Raw genomic sequence first — 25,481 nt, 5'->3', positions numbered from 1 at the left:
ATGGAAGGTGCTTTTGTGTGTGGTTGGAGAGCTAAGGTAGTGGCCTTTTTGTCCTGCCATGGTTGCGCTTTGGGGAGGAGAGTGATCGTATGAGTTATGGTCACAATTTTTTTATTTTACGAATATTATAATTTTTTATAATTTATATTTAATTATAAAATAAAATTAAGGTAGGTATTCTTACAAATATTATTTTATATCAAATGTAATTTTAAAGCTCTATTCTCAATCTCAATTCTTTTAAGTTGAGACTTGTTTACCAAACAGGACCTAAGAGTCCAATAGCAAAAATGCAAAGGGTCTACTTTTGATAATCGTGTCCTCAACATTATGAAATTTGGATAATTTAAATTTTAATTTGGATGATTTATAATTTAATAAATTTTTTTATCATCAATCTAGTTTAAATTTAATTTTATGAGTATAATTTAATATTAAAATTTTTATAATTTTAAATATTAATTATTTAGATATATTCTATACAATACAGATTTTAAATTTAGTTCTATGGTTGTGGATTCCAACGAAGTCCATTGCCATGTGATGAGTAGGTATACAGACTGGCCTACGACTTCAGTTAGACAACTCGAGTTCTATGGTTAATTAAGAAGCTACCTAATCCTTTCGAGCTTGGATCAACGCTTATCATCAAGTTCCAGAGGTGGCAATGTCTTCCATTTCTCTGGTTCTGCTTTCATTCCTTTCTCATCTCATCATTCTCACAGCCCAGCAAGACGACTTCGCCGCCAAGCTTAACTTCAGCAAATTCATATAGTGGGACTGCTTCGACGAAAATGGAAACCAGTACGCAGATGCAAGCACCTAGGGCTTCAACCTCTATAACCTTCTTTACTCTAACCTCACTTCCGACCCAAACACTGACTATGGCTTCTTCATTAAGTCTCAGGATCATGTTCCCGACCTAGTTAGGGCAATCGGGCTCTGTAGAGGAGATATCAAGCCAGACGCTTGTCGTAGTTGCCTTCACATCGCACCTTCACTTCTCCTAAAGGAATGCCCAAATCAAAAGGAAGCGATGGGATACAACGACTGATGAATGTTACGATACTCAGACCTGTCAATATTTGGGTCATATCAGAAACCTGACAACTACCTTGCATATCACAGTGAAGATAATGCAACGGAAGTGAACTTCAACAGAACCGTTAATGATCTGTTGCAGAATCTGACAAGAACAGCTGCAGCTGGTGACTCCCGTCGTAAGTTTGCTGCATCAGGTACAGATGGGGCTTTCCAAGAACCTGTTTATGGTCTTGTTCAGTGCACTCCTGATTTGTCTGAGCAAGATTGCAAAAATTGCTTGGAGAAGGCTATAGAGGAAATCAATGAACCTTGTTGTGGGTACAAGAAGGGCGCAAGGATTGTCAAACTGAGCTGCAGTGTGAGATATGAGAGGTATCGCTTCTATGATCAAGATGTCATCAATTCACTTCAACCACCACCTCCTTCTCCTCCTCCTCATCCTCTTGCTCCATCAACGGCCCCATCTACCATGAATGCAACTATTTCACCAGGTACATATATCTCTTCGACATTAAAATCTTGTCGATCTGTTAAGTTTGATGCTCTGATTATCCTTAGAGGATTATTTAGACCTTTTTTTTTTTCTTTTTTAACGTTATATTTAGGCGTCTCTGATCATTCCTCGCCTTTCCCCTCTTTTTGGACAGTTTTTCAAAAATTATCATTTTATAGTCTTGCGCAAATTTAAAGGATATATATCTCTCGTGCGTGTCTTACTTTTGGTTTGAACTTTGGAGAGACGGAAAGTTGGTGTTAGCTCTACTTAATTAAAATAATGGTTAAATTATAGTTTTATTTCGTTAACTTTATATAAGATTTTAAATTAGTTTTTTAATTTTAAAAGTATATATTTAATCATTTAACCTTAATATCATTAATTTCAAAAAAAAATTCTTGTTAATTATTGTTATTTTAAAAAATTAAACTTAATATATTAACATTTAAAAGTATTTTATCAGTATTTAAAAGTTTAATGTAAAAACTTTTTACAATAAAACTTACAGTATTAAAATTAAAGAATTGAAAATATATTTTATAAAATTAAAATATTAAAATGAAACTTTATATAAAATTAAATGACTAAAGATATAGAGTTTTGAAATATACATGCAAAATCTATGAAAATAAGAAAATTATAGTCTCAAGTAAATATCTCAATCACCTTGATAGCAGGCATATTTACAATCTACTAAATCTCTTTAACTTGCTATTGCTAGATTATGAGATTTGAGAGAAAATAGAGGGTTAGAAGATGGTGAGTTCCTAGTCAGGCTAATGTCCTCCTATATAACATACGATAGTTTATGACTAAGTTATAATAATCAATTTAAATATTAATTATAAATTAATTAATTAATTCTTTCATAAACTCTTTGAATCAGACAGCTTTATAATAAGGAAGAAACTAACAGTTTGTGTGGCCCACTTATTATAATTTATAGAAAATTATAAAGGATTGATATATACTCTTTTCGTTCAAAAATATAAGACATTTTTTAAAAAGTTAAATGTTTAAAAATATAAAAAAATTTAATCTTTTGAGATGTAATTATTATCTTTTTTTCAAAAGTGCCCCTATTGATAATGATTTAATATTTATTGTAAGGTGTTTAATAGAGGTAAATATAAAAAAATAGGGTTAGTTGAAAAGTAAGTAACTGCTTTATGGAGAAATGAGATTCGATTAAAAATGTCTTATATTTTTAAACAGAGGAGTATTTTTTAAACTCAATAACTAGTTAATACAAATTCATGATATATATTATTATTAGCTGTCACCTGTCGAGATTTCGTATCATTCAGATCATACCCACAGGCAATGTTTTAAGACCCGGACCGACCTGGACAATCAAACCGGTTGGATCGTCGCCCACTGAAGAAAACAAGCTAGTTTAACCAATTAACCCGTATTAGTAGTTGACCCGGGTTGGCCTGCCTAGAACCGCATGATATTTAAAGACCCCAAGAAAAACCCGAAGCGGGTTTTTGTGGGTCAAAAGAGGGTCGCAAAGAGAGGATAACATTGGTTTTTTGAAAAATAAAAAACCCTTCTCCTCACTCTGTCTAGCAGACCGTCATCTATAAGGACCCATTCTTCTTCTTTTTAGTCTCACTTCTCTCTGTCTTGCACCGTGCATGCACTCGTTTCGTCGCCTTCTCAAATCTCAGCCATCTGGGTTCTATTTTGTATGTCTTCACCCTCAAGCCACTCAGTCATTTGGGCTTTATCTTCATCATCTTCAATGTTTAGCCATCTTGGACTCACCTTCTCAACCATTCGAGTTCTATGTTCACCCTTCATTGTCTTTACCATTTAGTTTCAGCCATCTCGGACTCTCTCAAACTTCAGATGCTTCTTCATTCTTCATATTCACTTCACTTTCTTCATTTTAGTTCGTGACTTCGCGTTTTTGGTTAACTCTAGTGTAAGTGTGCAACTGTCAAAGACAGTTAGATGGCATCGAGCTCGACCCCATTCTTTATTCTTCATCTTCTTCGTTGATTGCTCTCTCTCTCTCTCTCACACTCTCACTCACAATCCCGATGAGATTTTCTTTCTCCCTCATTTACATCTCTACCCAATTTAATGTAATCTCTATAGTTCTAAATGGAGTAGAATGAATGCTAATGAATGAGTTTGCTTTTTATTATCTGAGCTGTTTATTGCAAAATAGAGGATTGCTGAATGGATGAAGATGAATTTATTTTTTATTATCTAAGAGTTGTTTATTGCAAATAGAGGTTTTATTTTTTTCAAGTGATTATGTCTAAATCCTGATGCATTCCAGAATCTACCGTTGTATTTTTGCTAGATTGTTTCTTTCATATATATATATATATATATATAATTTTTTATTTAATTATTAGGTCGCCGGTCCAATCACCTGTCTGACCAGTTGAATCATGAGACCCGTAATCCATTGATATTTTTGATTTGCTATCTGGTATGAATTTTAGAACATTACCCACGGGTAGCGTAGATATTTTCTTGCCCAGGACAAGAGCTGGAAATCTCATGTCAGGTCCCTCTACATATACTTTTTCTGAACGAAACGATTCCATGAAGCTAGAGTCTGGATTTTTTTTCAACAAGACCATTAATTTTTTTTTACATCTAAAAATGACATAATTCACATTGAAAATTGTACGACTAACTTATGTGACGCCCCACTCAATGCCAGGGAAGTACAGGGCAATTGCCCCCACTAAAATAGAGAAAATTGCATTTAATTTTTAGTTAAAATTACTCTATTTCCTTTAAAATTATAATTGCCCCCTTCAAAAATCAATTACCCCACACTTTTTTTAAAATTGTCAAGCATACATATTTAAAAATATTATTTACTCTTATATTTATTGTAAAAATAAATTTATGTTACAAGTGAAACAAATGTATATTTTTAAAATTTTCATATAATTTATTTATTACTTTAATTAATATTTAGAATTATATTTTCTTTAAAAATATTAATATTTATATTTAGCTTAAATATTTTTTCCTCTAATAAATTTTTGAAAAAATGACAATAAATTCTTTCGAATTATATAAATGATAATTTGATCTCTCAAAATATCATAATATTAATAAAGTCTCTAGAGACTTTTTTGACATTAAGGAATTAATATAAATGGTTAAATTATCCTTAGTTTAGGATTTTGAAGGTGAATTTGCGAATTGTTATTGCATTCTTGTAATTTTAAAAAGAAAAGTTGTAAATCTTAAAACAAAACTTATGAATGGTAATTGATATTTGCAATACTTAAAAAAATATCAGAATTTTAAATATAAACTTTTGAATTGCTATTGAATTGTTACGATTTAAAAAAAAAAGTTGTGGATCTTGAAACAAAACTTGTGAATGGTAATTGATTCAAACTAAAAGCAATTTGATCATTTATGTTAATTCTTTAATAATAAAAAAGTTTTTAAAAACTCCATTAGGATTATAACATTTTGAGAGACTAAATTATCATTTATATAATTCAAAAATATTTTATTATTATTTTTTTTAAAATTTTTTGGATTCATTGCTTTAATTTACTTGTACTCCAGTTGTCACTTTAATTTACTTTTAAGAAATGTTGGCAAAGAACGAAAAAGTTAGAAAACGGACTTTTCCTTTTTAAAAAGCTCACTTTGATTGATCTCATCCAATACAAAAATTCTTGCTCACCCCTAGACATAGACCTTGATAATAATTTTATGGTTATAAAAAAATTAATATCTTTAAATATTTTATATAAATGCGTTGATGATTATAATTGAAATTTTAATACGTCATATTTTTTAAAAAAATAATAAATAAAATAAGAGTAGAGTTAAAAAATAATTATAAAAATTATTTTATATTCAATATTTTAGATTAAGCATAACTTCTAATAGATCTCCTATGGTTCGGAAAAAGCATCTATATAAGAAATGAATTTTTTTTAGTTAAGATTTAAGATATAGTGCACCGATAGTTATTCTGATGCATTTATATAAATTTAAAATGAGATGTACTATTTATGGATAATGTCATGGATACTTTAATTTGTTTTGTTTTGTGCTCTAAACGAAGTCACGGGTTTGGCTTTCGCATAAACGGCAAGAGTGGAAACAACAACAGTACAAGAATGGTCATAATTGTCATTTCAGCGCTCGTCGTTGTTTTCTTCATCCTTATCTCCTCCTTCTGCGTCTATTTGCGAATTAGGAAACCGAAGAAACCCCTTGAAAGTAAGTCAACTCAAAAATTGCTTCCTCTTATAGTAGTAATATAATTTTTATAAGCTGTTCTGTTCTTGTGGTTATGACCACTTTGGAAATGATTTTTGTTTTTATTTATTAATCATTTTATTTTTTCAAGCTAATATTAATTATTTTTAATATATATCCTTATATATTTTTATTAATTTTAAAAGTTCAAAACAATATTAATTATTAAAATAAATTAAGGTCAAATTAAAAAATTAAGTTATCACATGGAATTTTGACATAGATATTATATTTCCTATTCTTTGTATTAAAAATTAAAATCATAAAGTACAAATGAGAAAAAGGAAGGAATACTTTGACAAAGAAACAAGTAAATATAAATGTAACTTTTAATTTAGAGTTTGAATATATATTTTATTTTTAAACTATTATCTTGATCAATTTCGGTCTTGAATAAAATTTTTGGGTCTCACCTAGCTAGCTGGTAGAACTTTTCAATATAGCTCGAACCGTATGTATGAAGATTCAAATGGAAAAGCTCACTTAATTGATCTCCTCCACAGTTGAACTTGCAGGTCAACAAGATGATGAAATCACACCAATTGAGTCATTGCAATTCGACTTTCATACCACCAGATTGGCCACAGATAACTTTTCTGCTGCCAATAAACTTGGACAGGGAGGATTTGGATCAGTATGTAAGGTAAAAATCAAGTAGACCAGAATATAATCAACGTGTGTATACATAGACACACAGTTAACCGAGAGTTAATTTTATATCCCAATTCTAAATAATAAATGCAGGGTAGGCTCTCCAATGGAAAACAAGTTTCTGTCAAGAGGTTGTCCATGGATTCTGGGCAAGGAGATTTAGAATTTAAAAATGAAGTGTTGTTGTTGGCCAAACTTCAGCATCGTAATTTAGTGAGATTACTTGGCTTCTGTTTAGAAAGAAAAGAAAGGTTACTTGTCTATGAATTTCTACCCAATAAAAGTCTTGACTACTTACTGTTTGGTAAGTTATAATACTATATTATTTTTGTTTTGCTTGATGAAAATGTGAACGTTAATGGAAACCCTAAATGAGCATGGAAATTATTGCAGATCCAAACCAACGAGTGCATTTGAGTTGGGAAATGCAATATAAAATCATAGGAGGCATTGCTCGTGGCTTATTTTACCTGTACGAAGATTCAAGATTGCATATTATTCATCATGATCTTAAAGTAATATTCTTTTACATGAAGAGATGAATCTAAAATATTAGATTTTGGATATGGTAAAATTATTTGTTGTGAATCAAACTCAAAACAATACTAGTAGAATTGTTGGCACCTAGTATGTATTATTGACCTTAACATCATTAATCATGTGACTAACATTTATGTTTATTAATTACTTTGTTTGTATTGGCATACAGTGGAGATATGGCACTGGAATATTCAATGCATGGACAATTTTCAATAAAATCAAATATCTTTAGTTTTGGTGTTTTAATTTGGAGATTGTAAGCGGGAAGAAAAATACCAACTTTCATGAGGAGAATGTCCAAGATTTGTTAAGTTCTGCAAGTACTTGAACTGCTGCTGATGTTTTCTCTTATTCTCCTTTCAAAAGTTTGAGATTATGAGATTAAGTATTCATTAAACATGAAGTCTTAGAAGTAACTTTGAACTAATTATAATCTGTTAGCATTGACGAGGAATTTCTTGCAAACATGGAAAAACTGGAGAGAAGGGACGATCTCAAATATAATAGATTCTGTACTAAGAGATGGTTCAAGAAAGGAAATGACAAGATGCATCCACATTGGGCTGCTCTGGGTTCAAGAAAACATAGCAGACAGGCCGACCGTGGCTAACGTTGCACTCATCCTCAGCAGCTACTCATTCTCTCTCCCTTTACCTTCTCAACCTGCATTTTTGAGGAATTACAGAACTTCACCAGAGATGCATTCGAGGGAGGATAGTTCAGTGCTTACAAAATCCAGTGAACAAGACACTACTAGCTCGATTCAAGCATTATCAAGTGGATGAGAATATGACTCTGTTCTTTTTTGACCAAAGAATATGACTCTGTTCAAGCATCACAAAATGTGGCCTCAGTCACGCCTGAGCCACATGCATGCTTGCTAACTAGCTAGTGCTGGCCTTGAAGGTAATGTTCAAATATGTTCAGTCGTGCAACTTCTATATACATGTACTATAAGTTGCATTTAATCTTGTCAGATTATGTTGTCTTTTGTTGGCCAAAACGAACTCACTGATTTGAGTCACCATTTTCTGATACTCTCATACGGACGATTCACTTGCACAAAATCTCTCCCTCCTGTTTATATGCTCTTGAGAAACATGCGTGCTAGTGGATGAGGTATCTGGCTGAATTGGTATAGCTATATGTGTGTGTGTGTGTGTGTGTGTGTGTGTAAAAGTTAACGCTTCTGTTTATATATTATATTAGAGTTTTCATTCTTTGATGGTTGATATAGTGAGCTTTGAAGGTTGGCTTTATTTGGTTTTTGTAACGGGCTCCTGTTTGCCTACGTAAAAGAGCTTCTATAATTTCTTTGTGCTGTGCGTAATCTGATGTGCATTATGTCAAGTTACTCATGTTTTAAGAAATGAAAAATAAAGTTTTTCGATGGCTAAATAATTGATACACGGAAAGCCACGAGTTAATCAGGGGACAACTTAAGCATCAAGACAAGTGTAACAATATTTAGCATACATCTTCTGAAGTTTCTTTTCTTTCTTTCTTTTTTCGTTTTCGGGACCAACCTATGCATGTTCTGAAGTTGAAACAAGGGGAATCTGTCAAAAGTTTTTAACCATCGTAATACAACAAATCAAGGAAATGCTGAGAGAAACTTGACTTCTTTTGTACAATTGAACATCTGAAGCAACGTGGAGACAGAGTACGCATAAGCTTTAATTTCTCATATTTATGCTTAGTTTGCGACCAAACCTATATGTGTGTGTGTGTGTGTGTAATTAATGCTTAATTTTGATTGTCACATGCAAGACCAATTTGTTGATAAATTTCTAGAGAAACGTAACCATATATCTTGTTTTTAATTTTACTGTGCTATGTGCAACACATGCCACTTTGTTGGAAAGAGCAAAAGGATATTCTTGGAGACAAATTCACACCTACTTACAAGGAAGAGGGAGATATTCGAAACACTCTTCTATACTACCTTCATTCAAATTAGAACAATTAGATGCTGATATAATCTCCACGATATTCGCAAGTCCTTGGCCGTTAATTAGTGTCTTGGACCTGAGCAACGAAACAGAGCATGTGCTGGGCTTTTAATATAATCATGGACTCCTCTAGCACATTCCACTCTTTCACTTGTACGTACAAGTGTTCTCATGTCTATGCTCAAACAACATTAACTGCGTCCATGCCTACTCATATGACCCTTTTGATCTAGCGAGGATATAGTTCTGTAATCGAAGCCTCATTTCGTGATGCTTGATCAGTAGAGTTATTACTTCCTTGTTCACTTGACCTCAAGGCCTCTGAAGTATTATTATGTCTCGAAGTCACATCAGATGAACTGCTGTAATTCACAAGAAATCCACGTTCTGAAGGTAAAGGGAGAGAGGAAGAGTAGCTATTCAACATAAATGAGACTGAGGCCATGGTTGGCCTATCAGCTGCATTTTCTTGAACGCAGAGCAATGCGATGTGGATGCATCTCATCATTTCATTTCTTGAACCATTGGTTAACGCAGGATCTACTATATTTAAGGCTGTACCTTCCTTCCAATTTTTCCATACCTGCAATAAAATAATGTTGTTCATTAATGGTGAAGAATATTAGTCCCAAGCTGGCTGCCACTACAATATTGCATGTTGGCAAGCTATATAGAGTATAGAATTCTTTACTTTTTGAGAGGGAAGGCAGAGACTTACAAAACTTAATAGATCCAGATCCTGTGTGTTCACTGCGTGAAGTATGCTATTATTTTTCTTGCCACTTACAATCTCTAGAACCAATATTCCAAAACTATAGACATCTGATTTTACTGAACATTGACCATAAAGTACATATTCTGGTGCCATGTAACCACTGCATTTTAAAATAAACAAATTTAGCTTAATGTGTGTGTGTGTATAGAAGTTATTTAAGTCTTGTAACTATATCAGCCATTACTAAAGTCAATAAAACTTACAAAGTTCCAACAATTTTATTAGTATTGCTTCGAGTTTGATCCATCTTAAAAAGTCTTGCTGTCCCAAAATCTGATATCTTAGGATTCAATTCTTCATCTAAGAGAATATTACTTGCTTTGAGGTCACGATGAATAATACGTAATCTTGAATCTTGATGTAGATAAAGCAGGCCACGAGCAATGCCTCTTATAATTTTGTATCGTACTATCCAATTCAAATAAGCTTGCTGGTTTGGATCTGCAAGATTTCTTACCCATTTAATGCCATTGCCTTTTAAAACTATTCTAAAATATGCATTCTCATTTTCAATAAACAAAAATAATGTCAGTAAATTATAAGAAGAAATCCAAAAGTATATAACTTACCGAATAAGAAGAAATCAAGGCTTCTATTGGGAAGAAATTCATAGACGAGTAGCTTCTCTGTTTTTTCTAAACAAAAACCAAGTAGTCTTACTAAATTCCTGTGGTGAAGTTTAGCTACTAACATCACTTCAGTCTTAAATTCTAAATCTCCTTGCTTAGAATTCTTGGACAACATTTTCACAGCAACTTCCTGTCCATCGGGAAGCCTGCCCTGCATTTATTTATCAGAGTTGGAAGATGTAAATAATTAACTAATCGATCAATAGCCACACACGCAATCACACAGGGTTTTTTTTTTTTTTTTTCACTTTCAACAATGTCCTGCTATTTATCTCAAGGTAACAAAAGTTATTATACCTTATATACAGGCCCAAATCCTCCTTGTCCAAGCTTATTGTCATCTGAGAAGTTATCTGTGGCTAGTTTGATGGTGTTAAAATCTATTTGCAGCAACTCAGTTGGGTTATCCTCATTGTTGTAGCTTCAACTGAGAAAGAGCAAGTCATGAGTTCTTGAAATAGGAAGAAGCGACAAGTCTATATATATATATATATAAACCCCTAACCTTTGTTAGTTGGAAAACCATTTTAACATACAAAATTTATTGCATTTGTTTTGCCCAAAAGGTTTCATTAATCTAAATTATAATGAGCTTTTTTAAAGAATTTTTTTTTCCCAGAAAAAGTAAGAAGGTAATTTTTACTCACTTTCGTGGCTTTTCTTCGATTTTCTAATCACGAAGAATAATATGAGAAGGGCGATAAAGGCACCAATCAGCACTACAACCACAATAACGGTAGTTCTTGAATTATGGCTGCTTCCTGCAAAAGTCGAATTTGCAGAGAGAGAGAGCTCATTAATTGACATATTTTTTGACCATCAGATTATGACAAACCACGGATAAAATTACAGAAGTTCGTATTATTTATGATTTATGAATGATATGTCTTGTTAAAGTTTTCTAATTTATATTTATTAATAATCTTATGCCCATGATATTCACTAAAAATAAACATACCAGGTTATATTACTTAAATAAGAATACTACGTACCTTTTCCTGACGATGTAGGATCTGGTTCAGGGACTCCTAAGAGATCACACAAGTGAAGTTTTTATATTAACTCTTCAAGTTTATCCAATCACACAGATTGGTGGGTCAAATTTTTCATAGTGAACACTATACATAAGATTATAAGCTGAGGTAGATATACCTTGTGACGAAGTTGTATCGGTTGATGAAGGAGACAAAGCTAATTGTATTGAATCAATAACTGTGGAATCATAGAATAGGACATTTTCAAATCTAATATTGCAGTTCAACTTGATAACCCTCCCACCAACCTTGTCCTGACAGCACCTTGGGATATAAAAAATAGAATCCTTCAAACAATCGAAGCAATCCTGCTGATTCAAATCTGGCGTGCACTGAACAAGACCATACACAATTCGAGACTGATCATCAGCTAGTGTGTTTCCCGCAGCCGCCTTACGATGAGAGTCGCCATCTTTAGCTCTGTCTGTTAGATTCTTCATTAGATTATCCAGCGCATCCTTGTACTTGTTTGCATCTGCAGAATCAGTCTGGTTGCTAGTATAATTGTAGAAGTCATGGTCCTGGTAATTCCCAAACATGGGACGACTTGAGTATCGAAGCATGCATAAATCATAGTATCCAAACGCCTCCATCTGATATGGACAGAGCTTTGGGAGAAGGGTTGTGGCATTATTGAGACAAGCACGACAAGAATCTGGCTTCACATCTCCTCTACACATTCCAAGTGCATTGACTGTGTTGGGGCTTTCGCCATAGGAGGAATTGTAGAAGCCATGGTCAATATTTGTGCTTGAAGTGAAATTAGAAAGAAGGGTATTGAGGTTGGTGTTGTAGGAACTTTGTTTTGTGTAGTTACCACTTTCATTGAAGCACTTGTGAAAATAGAAATCAGGCTGGGCGGTGATGAGAACGAGAAGATGAGAAAGGAATGAAATTAGAGCCAAAGAAGAGATGACAGTTGTTCTCATTGAGGAACGCATGAAATCTGACCGACAAAATTAGGTGTGAAGCTCAGGATGCGGTAAGGAATAAGCCTTCTTAGGACAATCATGTCCTAAACATCTTTCATAAAACCCAAGAAGTTGACAAGTCGTTCTTTTTTTTTTTTTTTTTGACCAACTTCACTTTTTTAATTTTCGACGCATGCTTCATGCTGTTCTGGCATTATTGGTTGACTGAAAGCGCGCAAACAGAAGTCCATTTTGATGGTTTGATTAATTAAGAGTCCTTTTCTAATTCGATCTGGGGCAAATCTGGTGTTTACGTTTCTTTCCTTTAAAAAAAAAAAAAACAGATAGAATTTTCGTTTTTTTTTTAAGAGAAATTAAATTGGTTTTCAATTTTTTAACTGATTTGATATACTGCTTAGACTAAGCTTAAACAAGACGTTGGCGACTGAAACAGTCGACCAAATTAAATTGGTTTTTCTGGCCACCAAATGGTTACAACAGAATATAGATAAGTTTGTATAATACCACATTTTAACCCAAAATTTTAAGGCATGGATTTTGTGAGTCCTTTTCACTTATATATTTATTTTCCAATCAAACTTTGTTTGATATGGGATATTTTTTCTCATACCACATCAAACTAACTCACACTTGACATCCTAACAATATTCCAAACATTTATGCTATCATATTTGCAGGCTAAAGTTTCACCCTTCTACTTATAAAAGTATGGTTTGGATTACCAAGGCCGGTCTGGTTTCTAACTGTTTTGTAGTATACTTTTTAAAATTATTTTTCAAAGCAAAATAAAATGAAAATCTGTTTAGTTATACTAATTTAAAAATAATTTTAAAATTAAAAATAGACTGATAATGATAATTATAAACACTTAATAGCGGTGACTTATGAAAAAAATTGATTAAGATAATTATAATTTTTAATAATCAAATTTACTATATTTTAAAAATAAAAAAATAAAATAAAAACAACCTGACGTTGTTTATATTTTTTTGTTTAAAAACAAAAAATGAAAAACCATGGGAATGATATTATCGTAAATACTTAACCAAACATGTTTTTAAATTTTTCTATTTTCAAAAACAAAAAAAAATAAAACAAAAGACAAACATGTCCGAATTATCTCCTTATGAATATTCTTCAAAAAGATAATCGATACTCCTGTAAATTTTAAAGTGCCAAAAGTTTATGATCAAAAGTTTTCTAACTAAATGTATTATATAATTATAATTTTTGTCGTAAAATTTATCTCAATAATTTAATTTTCAATTAATTTACCTAAATTTTAAATTAATTTAATAAACTGAAATTATTTTGGCCTTAGTATATTTTAACTTTTAGGATTTTTTTTTTGGTTATAAACTAGTCTCATGGTCTGGAAGATGAATTTCATCCATTTATATATTATTATATCATTGTTCTATTAAAAAATATAAGTTATTTTTTGAGAAATTAAATATTAAAAAATTATAAATTATTTTTAGTATTTTAAAGTGTAATTTTTTTTTTTTCAAAACTGAAACATTTTTGTTTAGTAAAGATAAATATAAAAACATGGTATCGATTTGAAAATAATAGGTAAGATTTTATTAAAAATATCTTTTATTTTTTTAATAGATGGAGTAACTCTTAAAACCTAGATTTGACGTGAAACGGGAGAATTAACAAACTTAAGAATTTGTTAAACAGAAGTGACTTATTTGTTTACACTGATGTAAAAGTATTTGTCTATGGTCTCCCCCTTTACTTCGATTCCTTAATTTTTAAGAATAGCTTTCTCCCATAGTAATCATCATCTCATTCTAATATATATCTATATATAAGCATAATTTCTTATGAATTTATTTCAATAAAAATTATGTTTGGTTAATCGTAATCACATTAGTGGTTTCTTCCATCTAATTATCATCAGTTCCCTGAAAATTGTAAAACTAGATTGGTGATCTTATACGTGATAATACTTATTCTCAGTCCTTTATTACTCTCTTTACATAAAAATTTTCATATGGTAATTATCATTTTAGTCCATATATATATGTTACTCCATTCATTCCTTTGGAACAACTAAATAGGTCGTGTATATTGCATGTGAGGAGAGAAACAGAAGGATGTTGAACCAGAGGAATTCAGAAGGAAATCTTTATTCACTGTCATACAAAATCTCTAGATTCACCGGCAAGGCCAAAACCTAGCTTGAGAGCTTACAGTTCAGCCATTGAGGCCTCATTTTTATGCTTCTTGAGTAGAGTTAAGTACTTGCTCTCCTTTATTTGAACTTTGCATGATCTCAACTGTACTGCTATAATTCATTAAACATGGAGGCCGTGAAGGTGAAGGGAGAGACAAAGAGTAGCTGTTGAGCATAAGTTCAACAGAAGCCATGGTAGGCCTCTCTACTGCATTTTCTTGAACGCATAGTAATGCGATGTGGATGCTTCTCATTATTTCATCCCTTGAACCATTGCTCATCACAGGATTTACTATATTTGACACTGTCCCTTCCCTCCAGTTTTTCCACACCTGCAACAATTAAGTTCCTCATATAAGAATCTTTGCTTACCATTCTATGTAGATTTTTTAAAATGGCATGATAATATAAATAAAGAAGGGTAGAGACTTACAAAGCTTAAAAGATCCTGTATATTCTCCTCATCAATCACGCTACTATTTTTTTGGCCACTTATGATCTCGAGAACCAATATACCAAAACTAAAAACATCTGATTTTGTTGATATTTGTCCTTGCATTGCATATTCTGGTGCCATATATCCGCTATTTGTCAACATGTAAAAGTTTAATTAGACATAAATGATATTAAGCCTAATTATTTGGTGTTAATGTAAGTAATACTACTTACTAAGTTCCAACAATTCTGCTCGTATTGCTTTGAGTTTGATCTAAATCAAATAATCTTGCCATGCCAAAATCTGCTATCTTTGGGTTCAACTCTTTGTCCAGAAGAATATTACTTGCCTTAAGATCACGATGAATAATACGTAATCTTGAATCATCATGAAGGTAAAGAATGCCGCGAGCAATGCCAACTATAATTTTGTAACGCACTTCCCAATGCAAATGAGTTCTTTGGATTGGATCTGTAGTAAATCCATGCCTATTTAGGTCTATATATAGTCTTTTTAATCTATGTCTAGTATATCTATTCCCATTTTCATCCAATATAAATGAAGAAATAAAGATACCAAATGTATATATGAAATCAAAATCAAGCTTAAAGACTCTATCATGATCACTTACCGAATAACATGTAATCAAGACTTCGATTGGGAAGAAATTCATAAACGAGAAGCCTTTCAGTTCCATCCAAACAAAAACCAAGCAATCTTACTAAATTGCGATGTTGAAGTTTGGCCATCAATAACACTTCATTTTTAAATTCTAAATATCCTTGCCCTGAATCCATGGACAACCTTTTGACAGCAACTTCTTGTCCATTACGAAGCTTACCCTGCATTTATTTGAGTTAAGACATGTAATTAATTAATTAATTAACACCTGCATAGTTCTGCATATACTTTATAATTACTTTGGCGATGTGATGTTATGTAATTATCTTGATCTAACATTGTAATTATATACCTTATATACTGGCCCAAATCCTCCTTGTCCGAGTTTATTTGCAATAGAGAAGTTATCTGTTGCTAGTCTGATGGTTTCAAAGTCAAATTGCAACGATTCAGCTGGTCTAATTTCTTCATCATCCTTTATTATTATTTCAGCTTCATCTAAGAAAAAATTTCAAACCAGAGATGAGTCCCTCGAACGCGATGAAACAAGGTTAACATTCATTGGAATTAAACTATTTTAACATAAAAATATTATTTTAAACATGTCTAACGTAAAGTACTTCTAACTTAACCTGATTTGTATCCTCATGCTCTTAACTTACTTTCAATGGTTTTTTTCGATTTCCTAACACAGAGATAGACGAGAGTGAGGATGAGAAGGGCGATGAAGGCACCAGTCACCACAGCCACAATAATAATGGCAATTCTTGATCTTTTGTTTTTTCCTGCAAAAGCCGAACAAGATCAAAAGTTGATTGACGTATTTCTCGACCACATACAGACAACCAGCAGATCGGCAAACTAACTAAGTTTGGGTTCATAATTGTTCTCATCTAACAGGATCGATCGGAGGTCACAGATGTATGATAAAATAAATAAATAAAAATTAAAAATATCAGAGTACATTACTCAGCCCGAAAGTAGCAGATACCTTCTCCGGTTGGAACGTTTGGTGGTCCAGGAGGTCCTGCAGTATCACACAAACAATAATAGAATGATTCAATTAAGGCAACACCATAAGTTTATGTATCATTAATAATTCATTAATAGAGAAAATGACATACAAGGACCTTGCAACAAACTTATTGACAATAAAGAGCCTCAAATTTGGAAAACAGGGATAGGCGATTCTAAACCTTTCTTAGTGACTCATTAGATAAACAGGATTGAGTTGGGAGATACCTTGTGAGGAACTAGTATTGGTTGATGGAGAAGCAGAAGGAGGTGGAGGTAACTGTATTGGATCAATAACTGTAGGATCATAGAACCGGACCTTCTCAAATCTAAGATTGCAGTTCCGTTTGAAAACCCTACCACCAACCTTGTTCTGACAACAAAGTGGGATATCCGAGATCGCCTTTACCAAGCATTCGTCGCAATCTTGCTCACTCAAATCCGGTGTGCATTGAGCAAGACCATATACAGTTTGAAATGAAAACGAGGCGTTTCCGGCAGCCACCTTCCGATTAGGCCCACCACCAGCGGCCCTGGTTTTTAGAGCTTCCATCAAACGATTAAGCGCATCTGTGTACTGATCTGCATCTGCTGCATTTTCTTGGTTGTTAATGGCTTGGAAAAAGTCAGGGTCCTGGTATATCCGAAACATTGAGCGACTTGAGTATTGAAAGATGCACAAGTCATAGTATAAAAATGCCTCCTTCTGATTTGGACATTGCTGTGGGAGAAGATTTGTGGCGTTTTTGAGGCAACTACGGCAAACATCAGGTTGAACATCTCCTCTACAGAGTCCAGATGCGTAAACTGTGTCAGGGTTTTGGCCGTGAGAGAAATTGTAGAAGCCATAGTCAGTTTCTGTGTTCGTAGTGAAATTAGAAAGAAGAGTATTCAGGTTAGTGTGATAGGCACTTCTGTTTGAGTAGGTTCCTTTGTCATCGAAACAGGTGGCATTAGAGTAGTCAGGATGCTGCTGGGCGGTGAGAATGGGAAAAAGAGAAAGGAATGAAAGCAGCGGTAGGAAAATATTGAGGGTCGTTATTGCCATTATCGGAATGAAGTGCGATAGATAAAGAAGTAGAGCTTAAAGATGCGATTTTAGGGGTGTTAAGGATTGTCGATCTGTGCAGGAAGGCTCATGAGTTCAATGTAGTAATAAATTAAACAGTATCTTCAACTTCTTCGTAGTTTCGAATTCAGCAAATCAATTGGAAAAGGTAAATTCGAATGAGTCTAGGAATACAAGTCTTGCTTAGATATGGCTGCCGTGTCAGCTTGCTATCCAATCTTAGCTATTTGGTTAATTTGTCACTGCATCTCATTTTCCGAGCACGCCCTCGTGGACCGTGGTTTCCATTTCTCATTAGAAATTGGGACATTTGAGACAGACTTAGTTGTACACTTGTGGCTGCTCTTTTTAGTTTGTTTAGGATTCAATTTTTTTTTTTTTTGCTTTCAGAAATATTTTTTTCCTTTTGAAAGATTATATTCAATATAAATAAGGAAAAGACTTTAAGGAGACTGAAGTGGTGGAAGCCAGCTGGGATGCAACTCCAACACTTTATTTAATATGATAAAAGAGTTTTTAATAGAATTAAAATTAGAATTAGAATTGAAATTAGAATCAGAATAAAATTAAATTTTAAAAATGTGTTAGGTATGAAGAGGGAATCTTAATATAATTTTAATAAGTATATATATTTAAAATATAAAAAGACTAAAATGCCCTTACAAAATAAAAAACAAAAACAAATCACAGATAAAAAAACACCATTGTCTGCAACCAAAACACCATTGACACCGACACTCCATCAATGGCAGCCACCAACCACTGCACAGATCCAAAAAAAAAACATCCAAAAACCACACAAATACAAAACCCCCCCCATAGATCAAGCCACATATTTGAAGAACTACAAGCTTGTGCCTTCAATTTTATCTTCCTTCTTGGGTCTAACTTGTATTGCTCATTTCACTCATCACCACAACTTTTTATGCAAGCAATCACACTGACAATAACGACACCAATTTCACCCTTTACTCCAACAAACAATTTGCAAGCTATAGATCGTCTCAAATTGTTTGTGAGTTGTGTCCATCAGCTTGGAGGTGTGATGAAGAGAGGAAGGTGGAAGAGATGATAAGAGGGAGAGGCCAAGCATGGATTTGTCATTGGAGATTGAGGAAGCAAAAGAGATGACCGAAGGGGGAGGAGTCGATCATCCTAAAGATGTGAGGAAGAGGTAAAATGGAACAAAAATGTGATTTTATGAAATTGAATGGATTCCATGGTTCACAATAAAGAATCCAATTCTGGGTTTTTAGATGGAATCTAATTTCATGAGAATCATGATTAAGACATAGCAAACATACTTAAGGGGGATTCCATATCAAATTTCATTTCTTTTTTCTTGATTCTAGCATACTAAATATAGCCCAAAGGTGATAGACATGGCCATCAAGTAATGATGTTTTGTGTGAAAAGCATGTATGAAAGACTAATTAATAGGGAGGATTTGGTAACATGTCCGGTCAATTTTCAAATTTTTATTTGAAAAATACTCCCTTGACAATATAATATAAAATATCTTTTAAAAATTTCATTTAATTTAAAATATAAAATATTAAATAATTTTTATAATTATTTTTTAACTACACCTCTACTTTATTTACTACTCATTTTAAAAAAATAATGTATTAAAATTTTAATTGTCATTATCAAAATATTTATAAAGAGTATCTAATGAAGGTAAAATTGAAAAGATATAACTTTTTTAAGAAATTAATATTTTAACAAATATTTTTTATAAATGTAAATTAGTTATCAGTTTCCTATATTTTGACCTAAAGGGAGTATGTTTTTATATAGTGCTTAACACTGCTATAAATAATATTACCTTAATTAAATAAGAAGATAACAATGCATGATTAAAAAAATTAAGGGTATATGAATAAATCACCCCTTGACTTTTAGGTCTAGGTCGCACCATAGATCATGAATTTATTTATTATGTAAATTATTTTTTAAACTTTTAAAAATGATATAATTTGACTCTTATCATTAATATAATTTAATTTTGATAGTTAATTAATTAAAAAATAACAGAAATAGACTTTAAAAATTACAAAAAAGACCAAATTTGTATGTAATTTTTGAATCATTATTTGTCATTTTGAGTTTTTTATTGTTATTTTTTATCATTTTTATCATTTTTGAAATTCTTTTTTATTATTTTATAGTCAAGTAAAAGCTAAAATTAATTTTTTTTAACCACAAGCAGTCAGATTATATTATTTTCTCGTACAATTTGTTTATTTAACTAAAAATAAAAGCAAGTGTGAAAAAGATCTGAGAGAATATACGAATAGTACAAGTCTTGCACGTTGGCTGACTCGTCAGCCATAGCACATAAAAAGTTTGAAGTCAGGTGGAGCGCATTATTATTGTCGTTAGCTGTAAGTAAGGATAAGACTTTAGGGAGACGTACAAGTCAAGGAATACAATTATACATTGCACAAGTCTCTCGTTCATAAGAACCCCTTCGCTGTTTGGTTATTTTGACACGGCATCTCAGCAAATGCCAACAGCGTCGTCCCCTTAATTACAAACGAACAAGTCTATTTCAACAAACAATGCATTAACTACCCTACAACGTCATATCGGACGGCGATGGCCAACGCGTCAATGAACCCCTAATATTTCCACCGGCATTTCAATAAAGATTTGCCCCATATTTTATTTAAATTTAAAATATTTAAATTTTCAAAATTTTACTACAATTTATAGGTATTAATTTGACATTAATTTTTTTAAAAAAATAATAAAATTATCTCTCATTTAAATTAATATCAAAACTTTTTTATTTTATTTATTTATTATCTTATTTAATTTGTTATTTTACTTACGAAATGTTATTCATTGCTTTACTTCACTTGATCATTGCTAGACTTTCACATGATTTCATTTCAAAAAAATGAACATTCCATTAGCAAATGAATAAGTGAAGTAAGAAAACTTTTATATCAATTTAAATAAGGGGTAATTTTCTCATTCCTTTCAAAAATTTAATATCAAATCAATACTCCGAAATACAATATAATTTTAAAAATTTAATGTTTTAAATTTAATAAGTATGGTTAAAAGTTTAAATTCTCTATGCTTCCACGTCACTTTTAATGTTTTCTTCCACAACTTTCTCCGTCCCCAACTCCCCTTTTTTTTTTTTAAACCTTGCATCACTTCCCAGTTTATAAATGTTAAATCTATCTATAAATTATCCACATACACACAGGCAGTGTAAAGAAGTTTTAAAGTTTAAGGCGAAATTATCCGATAGGCCTGTCATGTGTCATTGCTTCTTCTTTTTTTCCCCCAAAAAAAAAACAACTATTCATATATATTTTTAAAATTTTTTGAAACTACAGAATTATAATCAAAATTTTGTAATCAAATATTTCTAATAAAAAAAATTGATTCGATAGATGGAGTTGAGAATTGTTGCTAACAAAGTGTTTCCCCCTTATCATATTTTTTTGAATGGTATGTGAATACTAACACTGATACATCAATAAGGGGTGCCAATAAATTTTCAACCAAAAGACCTAACTAAGAATGATATCAATAATGGTAAATAAAAATAACTAATAATGATTATATAAATTATAAACAAGATTTTGATGAGGCCTAAGCCCCTTGCCTTACTCGCCTCAAGCCACACACGTCTTTGCGCGCACACAAAATCTGGAGGAGGCTTAGAAGTAATATAATGATGCTTCCTAATTTATCCTTGCTTGAGTTTTTTTTTAAAAAAAAAAAGCATGTAGAAGAAAATTATTAGATACTGTTGAAGTGCCAGATAATTTATACTTCAACTAAGAGAAACACTCTTAGGAAAATAAATGATATAATGTTGTTAGAATTTGTAATAATCACTCATGTCCTCTTACGTATATCCTTCCCAGGCAATATGATTCATAAAAGGATAATTTGGTTCAAAAGTTTGATTTAACAAACATTAGATTTTAATAAAATTATTAAGAGCTAAGTTTCACTAATTATTAATTCAGATAATTGTAAATTTGAGATTCTCAATTATAAATCACTGGAAAGGATACGTGACTTAAATACTTAATTACTGCTATATTACCCACTCAAATTAATTATTTGAACTACGTACTGATATGTGGGGTCGTTCTTATTAACTGTCATTAAATTAATTTTTTAGGACCTAAAAGTCATTTCCCCCATTTAGAAATGATATACTCCTCGACTCCTATTTATAGAGAAGAGAGAAAAACAAAAAAATTAATCTTATTTATAATGCACTTGTCAATTCTCAATGCTCTTTTTTATATTTTTTGCTTTTGTTAAATGTTTTGAATGAAAGTACAGTAATGAGATATAAAAATATTTATTAGAGGTAAGGTAAAAATTTATTAAATTTTAAAATAAAATTAATAAGGTTTAAGGTTTTTCTTAATTTTGGTGAAACATATTGTAAGTGACTAATAAATACTCCCTCCGTTCCAAATTATAAGACATTTTTAGTGAAAAATTAACGTTCTAAAATATGAGATACTTTGATAAAATAAGATTTCATTAATGATATTTTTTTAATATTACCTTTCCTGTATATTCTTTTTTTTTTCAATATTCTTTCATCAATGGAGTATTAAATGAAGGACATTTTTGAAAGCTTATATTTTTATTTTGAAAAAGTAAGATAATAAAGTATATTTAATGAACTTTATAGATACGTGAGATTTTGTTTAAAAAGTATCTTATAACGTGAGACAAAAGAGTATACCTTAACAATTTATCAAATTGTTTTTTGTCAAAAAAAAAAATCTCAAATTTCAATGAAATGCTTGGTGGAGAAACCTCATGGAAGTATATTCACATTTCCCCCATCATCACTTGCCTCCGATCATCTTTCATATAGCAGGAATAAAAAGTGATTTGTGTTAGAAATTAATGACCCACATCAAGAAAAAATTATCGCTAATTAATTTTGCCATAGATTGTTCCATCTCAAGTGAAGGCAATGAAATTTTTGTGATAAATTTGTAAATTTTCCGCTATAAATTATATGTGTTGCAAATTTTCAATTTTGCACTAATGATTAGGGTACCAAAACACCACGAGTAATGTATTATCTTGTTTCCATGTTCATCAGTTAGGCGTATAATCACACACAAATATATCGTGTGTGTGTGTGCTCTCAATTTCATCCAACACATTTATATCCAACATAAATTGATCTTTATTTATTTTTAACTAAACAAGAATTTCGAAATATTATTAAATAATCCTCACTTGTGGAGGAGGAATATTGTGGTTACAAAAGAGATCCAAAGAAAAAGCAAAACCGAAAAGAGAAATGACAATAACTACTTTTACTGAGAACATTTTCATAAATCCAGTAGCTGTTGTTTTCTTCTTCCATACAGAATTAATTTCAGTAAAGTGTGGTAAAGGCACCGATTACCACAGCCACGATAGCGACAATCCTTGAGGTTCTGTTGCTATCTCCTGCAAAAGCCAAGCACAAGTGATGATTATCATATTCTTTGACCAGGTAAAGAGAACCACAGCTTCAACTTGATTATACTCATTATAAGCCTGTTTATAAATTTCTGAACTTTAAAATGTGCAATTATACTTATTTACACACCTTTCCTAATACTTTAGAATCAGATAAGTCTAAATAAGTATACTCCCTCCATAAGTTCAAATATGGCTTTAATTAAAACTTGAGAGAATGACAATTAAGGATCTTCTAAAAACATTAATCTCAATTACAGACTATAAAATTTTAAAATCTCAATTAAGGACTATGGTCATTAATTGTAATAAAAAATATAATTTATGAGGTGGGATTCACTAACGCAATTTGAGAATTTATTAACCCAACTTGAGAAAATTATTAACATATATTATGAAAACATGAAACTCCACTTGAAAATGAAATGTTTAACAAAAAGCGCCACTTGAGAATTCACTAACTAGACTTGAAAAAATTTCTAACGTATATTGTAAAAAAATGAAACTCTACTTGAGAATCATTAATAAAAAGTGACTTGTCCAAATTGGTTTTTTTTATTAAACAATCGATTCTCAAGTAGAGTTTCATGTTTCACAATATACGTCAGAAATTTTTTTAAGTCGGGTTAGTGAATTCTCAAGTAGCACTTTTTGTTAAACAATTGATTTTCAAGTAGGATTTCATGTTTTCACAATATATGTTACAAATTTTCTCAAGTTAGATTAGTGAATTTCAAGTGACAATAATAAATTTCACCTCACAAACTACATTTTTTATCACAATTAAGGACCATGGTCCTTAACTGAAATTTCAAAATTTTACAATCCATAATTGAGATTAATATTCTTAGAAGGTCCTTAATTGTCATTCTCCCTTAAAACTTTGCCTGGTTAGGACCAGACTATATATGCTCCCTCTAGTTCTAATTATATATATATATATATATATATACACTCTGGCCTATCCTAATTATAGTGTAAATTTAACTAACTTCATAGTTTTTAAGAAATCACAGTTAATATCTTCGAATTTGGCAAAAAAAAAAAAGTTTGACTTTTCAATTTCACCTATCACTAAAATTAATGATTTTAATATATGAAAGATGTTTTGAAATTACAACTTGGTGTAATTAAAGATGGAGAATATGGGGAAAAGAAATAACCACTACATATTTACCCTATATTTTAGACTAAATAAGATTTTAAAACTTCATCATATAATTAGGACGGGAGAGTAATTATTATATCATTATAGTCCACTTATCAAACCACATATAATACTTTGAGAGAATTGGTACCTTCGGAAGAAGGTGAAGCAGCAGCTCCTTCTGGTGAATTAGCAACTCCTGTTATATATACATCATAGAAAGTTTATCTATTAGAAAGATTAAAAGGAAATTTCAAAGTGAACTCAATATATATATATATATATATATAAGCTTTGTTAGTTGAGAGATAAATATACCTGGTGGTGAGAAAGGTGTATTACTAGACGGAGCTAGAGCAGGAGTTGAAGATAATTCAATTGGATCATAGAACTGGCCCTTCTCAAATCGAAGATTGCAGCTCAGTTTGATAACCCTTCCACCAATCTTGTTCTGACAACAGAGTGGAATATCTGAGATAGCCTTCTCTAAGCAATCTTCACAATCTTGCTGGGACAAATCAGGCGTGCACTGAACAAGACCATATACAGTTTCATTCTGATCTGCTGTTGCGTTTCCCACAGCCACCTTACGATGAGAGTCACCAGCCGCAGCTTTGCTCTTTAGACTTTGCATCAGATCATCAAGAGCATCTGTGTAATTTTCTGCACTTTCTGCGTTTCCTGGGTTGTTAAAGGCAAAGGAAAAGTCATGACCTTGATATGTCCCAAAGATTGAACGATTTGAGTATCGGAACATGCACAAGTCATAGTATCCAAATGCCTCCATCTGATTCGGACATTGAGTTGGGAGAAGCATTGTGGCATTCTTGAGGCAGTTACGGCAAATATCTGGCTTCACATCTCTCTGCAGAGTCCAAGTGCGTCAACTCTATGGGGATTTCACCATTGGAGGAATTGTAGAAGCCATAGTCAATATTTGTGTCGGAGGCGAAATTAGAAAGAAGGGTATTGAGGTTGGTGTGATAGGCACTTGTGTCTGTGTAGTTTCCTTTGCCTAAGGAGCAATTGGAAAAACTGTGTCAGGATGCTGGGCGTAGAGAATGACCAGATGAGAAAGGAACGAAAAAAAAAGCCAAGGAAATGGCAGACATTTTCATTGGAATGTATTGTGACACATGAAAGAGGGGATTATAAGCTTAAGTAGATTCAATTTTGGTATTATTGATGGGGGATGAATGAAGACTTACTAAAAACAAA

The 25,481-nt window shown here is 31.9% G+C and overlaps 1 protein-coding gene and 3 pseudogenes across 1 annotated transcript; 1 reads left to right on the top strand and 3 right to left on the bottom strand.

Annotated features, from left to right (window-relative positions):
- LOC129293124 (cysteine-rich receptor-like protein kinase 15) lies at positions 1–8,304 on the top strand (annotated as a pseudogene).
- A 610-nt stretch (positions 8,305–8,914) lies between these two features.
- LOC129293343 (cysteine-rich receptor-like protein kinase 44) lies at positions 8,915–12,361 on the bottom strand (annotated as a pseudogene).
- A 2,074-nt stretch (positions 12,362–14,435) lies between these two features.
- On the bottom strand, positions 14,436–17,917 carry LOC129293331 (cysteine-rich receptor-like protein kinase 29). Its single transcript, XM_054931247.1, has 8 exons — positions 16,801–17,917; positions 16,550–16,585; positions 16,221–16,343; positions 15,911–16,056; positions 15,569–15,779; positions 15,171–15,408; positions 14,935–15,085; positions 14,436–14,833 (listed from the first exon to the last, which is right to left on the bottom strand). The coding sequence occupies exons 1-8, from the start codon at positions 17,618–17,620 to the stop codon at positions 14,543–14,545; spliced, it is 2,016 nt and encodes a 671-aa protein (XP_054787222.1). The 5' UTR covers positions 17,621–17,917; the 3' UTR covers positions 14,436–14,542.
- Positions 17,918–22,823: 4,906 nt separating this feature from the next.
- LOC129293123 (cysteine-rich receptor-like protein kinase 26) overlaps positions 22,824–25,481 on the bottom strand; it is a 5,303-nt pseudogene continuing 2,645 nt past the window's right edge.

This window comes from Prosopis cineraria, unplaced genomic scaffold (genome assembly GCF_029017545.1).
Source record: "Prosopis cineraria cultivar Desert tree isolate PC_DT_omini unplaced genomic scaffold, ASM2901754v1 PC14, whole genome shotgun sequence".
Taxonomy (NCBI): Eukaryota; Viridiplantae; Streptophyta; class Magnoliopsida; order Fabales; family Fabaceae; genus Prosopis; species Prosopis cineraria.
Note: the sequence above shows the minus strand (reverse complement) of the source record. Positions and strands in the feature narration are given on the sequence as shown.